Genomic DNA, 8,230 nt, shown 5'->3' with positions numbered 1-8,230 from the left:
ACTGTTTGTTTGTTTTTTAGGTTGAACTCTGATACAGGAAACTTGCACATCTTTATTGGTTCTAGCAGTTTGCTCATTGAATTCTTTTAGGCTGGTAATCATATGATCAGCAAATAGTAAATTTTTATTTTTTTCTCTTGCATTTCTTATGCCTTATATCTTTTCCTTTTATCTTTTTTCTTTCTTTATTGTGTTCTTCATGACTCCCAGTACTTTGCTAAACAGTAATGGTGTGGGCAGCATTGTTTTGTCTATCTTAGAGACTGCACCAATAATTTCTCTATTAAATATGAGAAGTGTTGTTGGGTTTTGGTGCATAACCAACCAGGTTAAAAAAAACCTTTATCTTATTCATGATTTACAAAGATTAAAACATAATAAATAGGTGTGTTTTTTCTTTTCTTTTTTTAAAAATTAAATCTTTATTGTTCAGATTATTACATTTGTTCCTCTTTTTTCCCCCCATAACTCCCCTCCTCCCAGTTCCTGCCCCACCCTCCGCCCTCACTCCCCACCCACTGTCCTCATCCATAGGTGCAGGATTTTTGTCCAGTCTCTTCCTGCATCTCCCACATCCCTTTCCCCCCCTAGAATAGTCAGTCCATTCCCTTTCTATGTCCCTGATTCTATTATGATCACCAGATTATTTATTCACTTGGTTCTTAGATTCACTTGTTGATAGATGCATATTTGTTGTTCATAATTTGTATCTTTACCTTTTTCTTCTTCTTCCTCTTCTTAAAGGATACCTTTCAGCATTTCATATAATACTGGTTTGGTGGTGATGAACTCCTTTAGCTTTTCCTTATCTGTGAAGCTCTTTATCTGACCTTCCGTTCTGAATGATAGCTTTGCTGGATAAAGTAATCTTGGTTGTAGGTTCTTGGTATTCATCACTTTGAATATTTCTTGTCACTCCCTCCTGGCCTGCAAGGTTTCTGTTGAGAAATCAGCTGACAGTCGTATGGGTATTCCCTTGTAGGTAACTGACTTTCTTTCTCTTGCTGTTTTTAAGATTCTCTCTTTGTCTTTTGCTCTTGGCATTTTAATTATGATGTGTCTTGGTGTGGTCCTCTTTGGATTCCTTTTGTTTGGGGTTCTCTGCGCTTCCTGGACCTGTAAGTATATTTCTTTCACCAGGTGGGGGAAGTTTTCTGTCATTATTTCTTCAAATAGGTTTTCAATATCTTGCTCTCTCTCTTCTTCTGGCACCCCTATAATTCTGATGTTGGTACGCTTGAAATTGTCCCAGAGGCTCCTTACACTATCTTCGTATTTTCGGATTCTTTTTTCATTTTGCTTTTCCGGTTGGGTGTTTTTTGCTTCTTCGCATTTCAAATCTTTGACTTGATTCTTGCGCTCCTCTGGTCTGCTGTTGGGTGTCTGTATAATATTCTTTATTTCAGTCAGTGTATGCTTAATTTCTAGTTGGTTCTTTATCACAACATTGAGGGTCTCATTAGATTTCTTGAGGATCTCACTACATTTATCGGCAGTCTCACCAGTCTTTTCGAGGGCCTTACTAAGTTTATCGGCAGCTTCTAGACAGTTCGTGAGAGACCTTAAAAGTGTGGTTTTGAGTTCTATATCTACATTTCTGACATTTGCATCCTGTTTCTTTGTCTCCGCATTTTTTTAACTTTTCTTGGTGCACCCCCTAGTGGTCTTTGTGGGCAGTCTTGTTGTAGTTAAGCCTTGATTGTTAGCAATACCAGGGGTGATTTGACCTCCAGGCTAACTGGCTATGAGAGTCAGCTGTGTCTGCAGTGGGAGAGCTTCTGTGCTGGATCTCTAGGGCGGTGCTAATCTAGCCTTTGCCGGAGGCTATCTGGCAAATGGCTCTGCGCAGGGCTTGGGCGGGGCGGGTCCCTGGGGATCTACATGGCGGGCAGAACAAGCAGTTATGGCTGCTCTCAGTCCAGTCCGCAGAGTCTCTGCCTCTCAGAGTCCCAGCAACCGCTGCAAACCTCGGAGAGAAAGCTGCCTTCGAGTTCTGACCGAAGCCAGACGGTCTCGCTTCTCCCGTTTGAGTCTGGGTCCCTAAAGACTCGCCCGGATCTGGAGCTCAGAGTCTGAAACTCCCTCCCAATTGAAAACAACAACCTCGCCCTCCACCGCCAGCCCGCTCCGCGTGCGCACTCCGCACCTGAGTATGTCACTTCAGCACTGCGCCTCCTCTGAGTCTGGGTATGATATTCTCTTTCCTCCTAGTTGTAGAATTTCCACTCAGCCAGCCTTCCTGTGGTTCTGGATGAAGTCCGTTCGGTCCTTTAGTTATATCTCTGAAGTGGTTGTTCAAGGCAGCAATCTCCGGCGTTAACCTATGCCGCCATCTTGGTTTCTCCTTTTTTTCTTAACACATGTGTTTTCTACATCACTGAGATTCTTGTCTGATTTTATTTTTCAGTGTAATAATTTGTGAATTTCTTCGTTGGGTTTCTGTTGTTGAAATATTAGCATCCCAGAGATAAGTCATATTTGATCATGCTGTATTCTTTTAAAATACACCTGTGGAATAAATTAACTCTACATTGTTTGCATCTACATTCTCCCCCAAATGCAGATGTGAGTGCTGACATCTGTCCTCACAACCATTTGGGAACCTTCTGAGAGGAAATGCAGCTCAGGATGCACCCTAATGATTCAGAATTCTCCTGAGCACGATACCTGCTCCAGAGACTGCTCATGTATTCCTCTGCTCACTTAAATGGAACTATTGTTGCCCTGAAGTCAATGCTAAGACCTCTGGACATGGGGAATGTGGGGATTCCCCTCCTGCCTTGTCCTTGATGTTACTGAGCCCTTTGACTTCATAACAAGATGCTCCCAGTCTCCGCTCTGCCCCTTCTGCAGCCAATGCACTTGCTGCACCTGCAGCAGTTTCCCCCTCAACTGTGAGATGTCTTTGCTGGTTTGAACGTTTTTCTCCAAGGTATGAGAAAATGTTGGTAAGTGTATTGGAGGGAGGGAAAGACTAGGCACGAGTTGAACAAAGAGGATAACTTGGCATATACTGGGAGTGAATTGGTTTCAATCCCTTCATAGATTTGATTTTTTTAATTCAACTAATTTGTCCAAACAATGTGATTCTTCGGGATAAATCTTCTGTAATAAATCTAGCCAAGGTTTTTTCCCCACAGCAGATCTATCTTATCAAACCATGGTCTTCACCTGATGGAGACATAAGCAGAGCTTCCATGGAGTCATTATTGGTCCTCTGGGTGTGAATTCTTATGTGTGTGTGGGGCTGTGGAGACATTAAAGTACATGGACACGGAAGGTAGGGGGTAGGTGATTTTGAGGATGAAAGATTTTGGAATCTGAAGAGAAATTTCATATGTTCTCTTGGTTCCTATGGATTTCCTCAGTATCCTCTTTCTAAAAGAAATGCCAATTAGACAATGCTTGGCTCTGTGACCTTACCATCCCATTCCACATCAAATAATACGTGCCATTTTTAGAGAAATGCACTTAAAATTTAATGTTATATCTGGAAGACAGAGAATAACACGAAATACTGACAGCAGACATGGTTCTCTTGGAGAAGCTTCCTGACCCTGAGGTTGCCCAGGGAGCATTTTATCCTTCACATTCGCATGGGAGAATAACATGCTTTAAAAAAACAAATTGGGAGCAGTCAGGGATGTAGTCTTCTAATATTGTACTCCCAGGGTCAGTGAGCATTCCTGCCATCTGACAGGTCACAAGTCACACTTATCTTTGACTCATTCACTGTCTTCTGCTATTTTGGTTCAGGTCAAATCAGCTCAAAAACGTGTTCTAGACACTTATTCCATGCCATGATTTATCATATTTGTTGTGAATAAAGATGAGTGAGGTATGGTTGCTGCTCTTGAATATCTTATAGTGACAGAGAACGAAAATAATTTCAACATAATTTGTTAAGAGCTATGATGGAGGTAAGCACATCTTGCTGTAAATACATTTATGTGTCTAGGATATATTTGCTTTTTGTGAATGTGTGTACTTGTGTGTGTTTATTTCTACATGTGTTGTAGATAGGTGGGAGTGGGGAATGGGTAAGAAGGCTTAGAAATCAGCAATATCGTGTAGTTGCCCTTCCACTAAGTTAACCACCAACTTGGGCATCACTTAGAACTTTGGGACAAGTGTTTAATGTTATCCTCTATATCTTTTCATCAAAAGCGAGGACCATTATTTGCTTACCATTTAATTTTCTCTGAGGTATAGACAAATAATTGATACTATTGCACTAAATTCTACTCTGGGAAGGGTATGAGCTGTGGCAGGAGAAGTAAATCTAAGGCACCTGAGCTGAACCATAACCTGGAGACTTTACGAACTAACCAGACAGTACCTTCCACTAGGTGGATACTAATACCAAAAGTACCTATCTTAAAATTACTTGTGTTCTCAAAATTTATTTTTATATCAGCTATTTAAAAATAGACTATATTTCCCACTAGACACAATTCTATCTTACTTTTATTTGTAATTGTTAGATCAAACAGACTCACTTGGTCCAGTACATTCATTCATTAAACCAATATTTGCTGGGAATCTATGATGTTCCAGAGAACACACTGGCACTGGGGATAAACTGTGACTATAGTTTGGTCCTTCCTATCTGAGAGTCTTTGGCCTCAGAAGCTAGGTCTTTTGTTTGTATCTTAAGGAAATGCTTGGCCAAATACATTTACTCAACAAATAAGGTGACTGAATATTCAAAGTGTGATGTATGTTCAATGAAAATGATGCTAACACTATGCAGAGATGTGATTGTTCATATTAACTTTTTATTTATTCATTTATTATTTCAATGATAAATTGAAATCTTTCATCAGTTTGACTCACAGACCCATCCAAATGCCGAAGACTCCATTTCAGATTATATAGAGTGTAACTGTGTCTTTTTTTGAGAAAATTCCTGGCAATTCCATGAGCCTAATAGTTCGTAACTTGAAATTCAGGGAATTCTTTAATTTAGCTGTGAATGCTATTTACATTAAAGTGAATCTAAAATTTCTTTCTTGTTTTATCGTATCCAGCATTGTGGTATCCATGGCTTCATCACCAATGGAAATCAGAGGTACATTTATATCACATTGCAGTTGTTGAAGATATCTCAAAATATCATTTAAGTTCATAATTTTTAAATTAAGGTGGTTATTGGATCCATCACAACATTTAAAAAATTTAATGATTTCAAGAAGCACATGTATTATTATATCACAGATTTGTTTTCTAAAACTATTTTGACTATGTTTCGATGTAATGGTTTCCTTACAATCCTATACATTCTATTTTTATATGTATGTGCATGTGTATGTATGTATGCATTTTATGTATTTAAACATAATTTGAAGTATTTTATCAGAAAGATAAATAGTTGATAGCCCTCATGTAGAGCCTTAAAATTTAGACTTTAAATTAAATTTCCTTTACTCTTGTTGGAGAAGCCCTATGATATTTTATTATTATTCCCAAATTCTTAATTTTTAGGCAGGCTCTTTAAACAACTTTTTATTTGATTTATTTAATTAATGATAATTTATTGAACAAAGCTCTATGTTATGTCTAATAAAGTACACAAAAATGAAAGACATAGAAACAACTTTCAAAGGAGTTTGTCATTTCTGGGAGGAGTAGACTGATAACATCAGGCAGGGAGAGATGATGGGCTGGAGGTTGCAGATCAGTGCCAGGTAGTCTGAAAAATAGCCATGCTGTTGGCTTAGCATGGAAATTATGTCATGATGGTGTGTCTGTTATTTTGGAAGTTCACTGATATTTGGGAGCTCTAGCTGAAGGTGAGGAAAGAAATTCCAAAGAGATTATGGCACACTATTCAGAGTTACTTCTTGGTTTCCCAGCTCCTTCAGAATGGGTCATTTTCTCAAAGACAAAAGTCAGTTCTGCAGGGTACTTTCGCTCTGATTTCTTATGCCTTCGTGACCACCCATTCAAGAAGGAGACAACAGAAACAGTTGTATATCCAGACTTAAAAATATTTGCACCAACATGAGATGGGAAAGGTGTGGCAAGAGCAACACAAGACTCAAAGGCTTTAGTTCAGGGGTCCTCAAACTATGGCCCGCGGGCCACATGCAAATACAAATACTGTATTTGTTCCCGTTTTGTTTTTTTACTTCAAAATAAGATATGTGCAGTGTGCATTGGAATTTGTTCATAGTTTTTTTTTTTTTTAAACTATAGTCCGGCCCTCCAACAGTCTGAGGGACAGTGAACTGGCCCCCTGTTTAAAAAGTTTGAGGACCCCTGCTTTAGTTAATAACAAAGTGAAATTAAATTGCATGACTTTACACATGAATTTAATCTGTCTTTTTATTATTAGATATCTGACATTCAGAATAAAGAAGATGATTTTGGATCTAGTCTACACTTGCCAGATGACACTAACAATGAACGCACCAACTTATAAAGTATTAAGTCTTGCAAAATTGAAATGTTCCAAGTAAAGCAGCATGACCATCTTCTAAAAACCTTATAAAGGGGATTCTTGAAATGGTTGGTAGTGATTGGAGGCAACATTTAATTATATATTTTATAGGTTACACACACCAACTCTGACTTACATAATTTTATAGGTGACACACACCTGTTTAGCGTGTAGTGACTTGATACTGAAAAAAGAGACAAACCATGAGACAGACAAATCAGACACAGGTGACAGAATTCTTCCTCCTGGGACTCTCTGATGACCCGCACACCCAGCAGCTGCTCTTCATCTTATTCCTGGGTGTCTATCTGGTCACTGTGCTTGGAAATGTGCTTCTCCTGACCCTTGTTCAGGTTGACGCCCGGCTTCACACACCCATGTATTTTTTTCTCTGCAATTTATCTCTGGCTGACCTCTGTTTCTCTACCAACATCGTTCCCCAGGCGCTAGTCCACCTGCTATCCAGGAAAAAAGCCATTTCATTCACACGTTGTGCAGCTCAGCTTCTATTCTTCTTGATTTTGGGGGGTACACAGTGTGCCCTTCTGGCAGTGATGTCCTATGACCGGTATGTGGCCATCTGTAACCCTATGCATTACCCCACCATCATGACTTGGAAGGTGTGTGCCCAGCTAGCTGTGGGATCATGGGCCAGTGGCATTCTGGTATCTGTGGTGGATGCCACCTTCACCCTAAGGCTACCCTATAGAGGCAGCAATAGTATTGCTCATTTCTTTTGTGAGGCACCTGCACTGTTGATCCTAGCAACCACAGATGCCCGGACTTCAGAGATGGCCATTTTCCTCATGGGGGTTGTGATTCTCCTCATGCCTGTTTCCCTAATTCTGGTATCCTATGGCCACATCATAGTGACTGTGGTCAGGATGAAGTCAGCAGCAGGGCGGCTCAAGGCATTCTCTACCTGTGGCTCCCACCTCATTGTGGTCATCCTTTTTTATGGGTCAGCAATTGTCACCTACATGACACCAAAGTCTTCCAAAGAACTGAAAAAACTGGTGTCTGTGTTCTACACAATGGTCACCCCCATGCTTAATCCCCTCATCTACAGCCTGAGGAACAAGGATGTGAAGGGAGCTCTGAGGAAAATGACCACAAGGAATCTCCCGTGCAGACTTGGAGTTTGCCACTGGCAGTGAGACCCTGCTGGTTCTCTATTTGAAAGATTTGCTGAGTAGTTTCCTTAGCAAGACTAGAACATGGTATGAGTCTCATCCTTGGGCCTTATCCAGGGACCCACCCTCCATCCTTCACCCAGCACTTCCTCTGTAGAAGAAGGACAGTAATTCATGGAGCAATAAGAAGGAGGGCCTTCCTTCTGGTTAGTTTTTTAGCATCTAAGAGTTAGGAACTCCTCTGAGAAATATCCGCATTTTTATAAACCATGGAACTGAAAGGGGGCAGCAATAGAATTTGGGGAACCAGCTAGTATTGTAAGAAATATTAATCATGCTTTGTTAACAATGACTGTTTTATTCTGGTTAAAGAAGGCACGTACTACCCTGGCTGGAGCTGACCTGGAGATGCAGCCCTTCCTCCCCATTTGGAGCTGCCGATTATCATGGGAAGATGAACAATTATGCTGCAGAAACCACAATCGCCAGCCCTTGAAGATCCCCAGCCCTTTTTGCACACCTGCAGGCCTTTGCAAACCTCCAGCCTGCTCACCTGTTAACTGCCCATCTGGCACTTCCTTTGGCTAATTCCGCATGTAACCCAAGCCCTTGCATATCACTAAACCCTCTGAAGACCCCTAGTCCTTTTTGCATA

General features: G+C 40.5%; 1 protein-coding gene across 1 annotated transcript; it reads left to right on the top strand.

Moving 5' to 3' along the window:
- Positions 1 to 6,645: 6,645 nt before the first annotated feature.
- On the top strand, positions 6,646 to 7,599 carry LOC118665403 (olfactory receptor 2D2-like). Its single transcript, XM_036326877.1, has one exon. The coding sequence runs from the start codon at positions 6,646 to 6,648 to the stop codon at positions 7,597 to 7,599; it is 954 nt and encodes a 317-aa protein (XP_036182770.1).
- Positions 7,600 to 8,230: the final 631 nt, after the last annotated feature.

The sequence above is a fragment of the Myotis myotis genome, unplaced genomic scaffold (genome assembly GCF_014108235.1).
Source record: "Myotis myotis isolate mMyoMyo1 unplaced genomic scaffold, mMyoMyo1.p scaffold_m19_p_10, whole genome shotgun sequence".
NCBI lineage: Eukaryota > Metazoa > Chordata > Mammalia > Chiroptera > Vespertilionidae > Myotis > Myotis myotis.
Note: the sequence above shows the minus strand (reverse complement) of the source record. Positions and strands in the feature narration are given on the sequence as shown.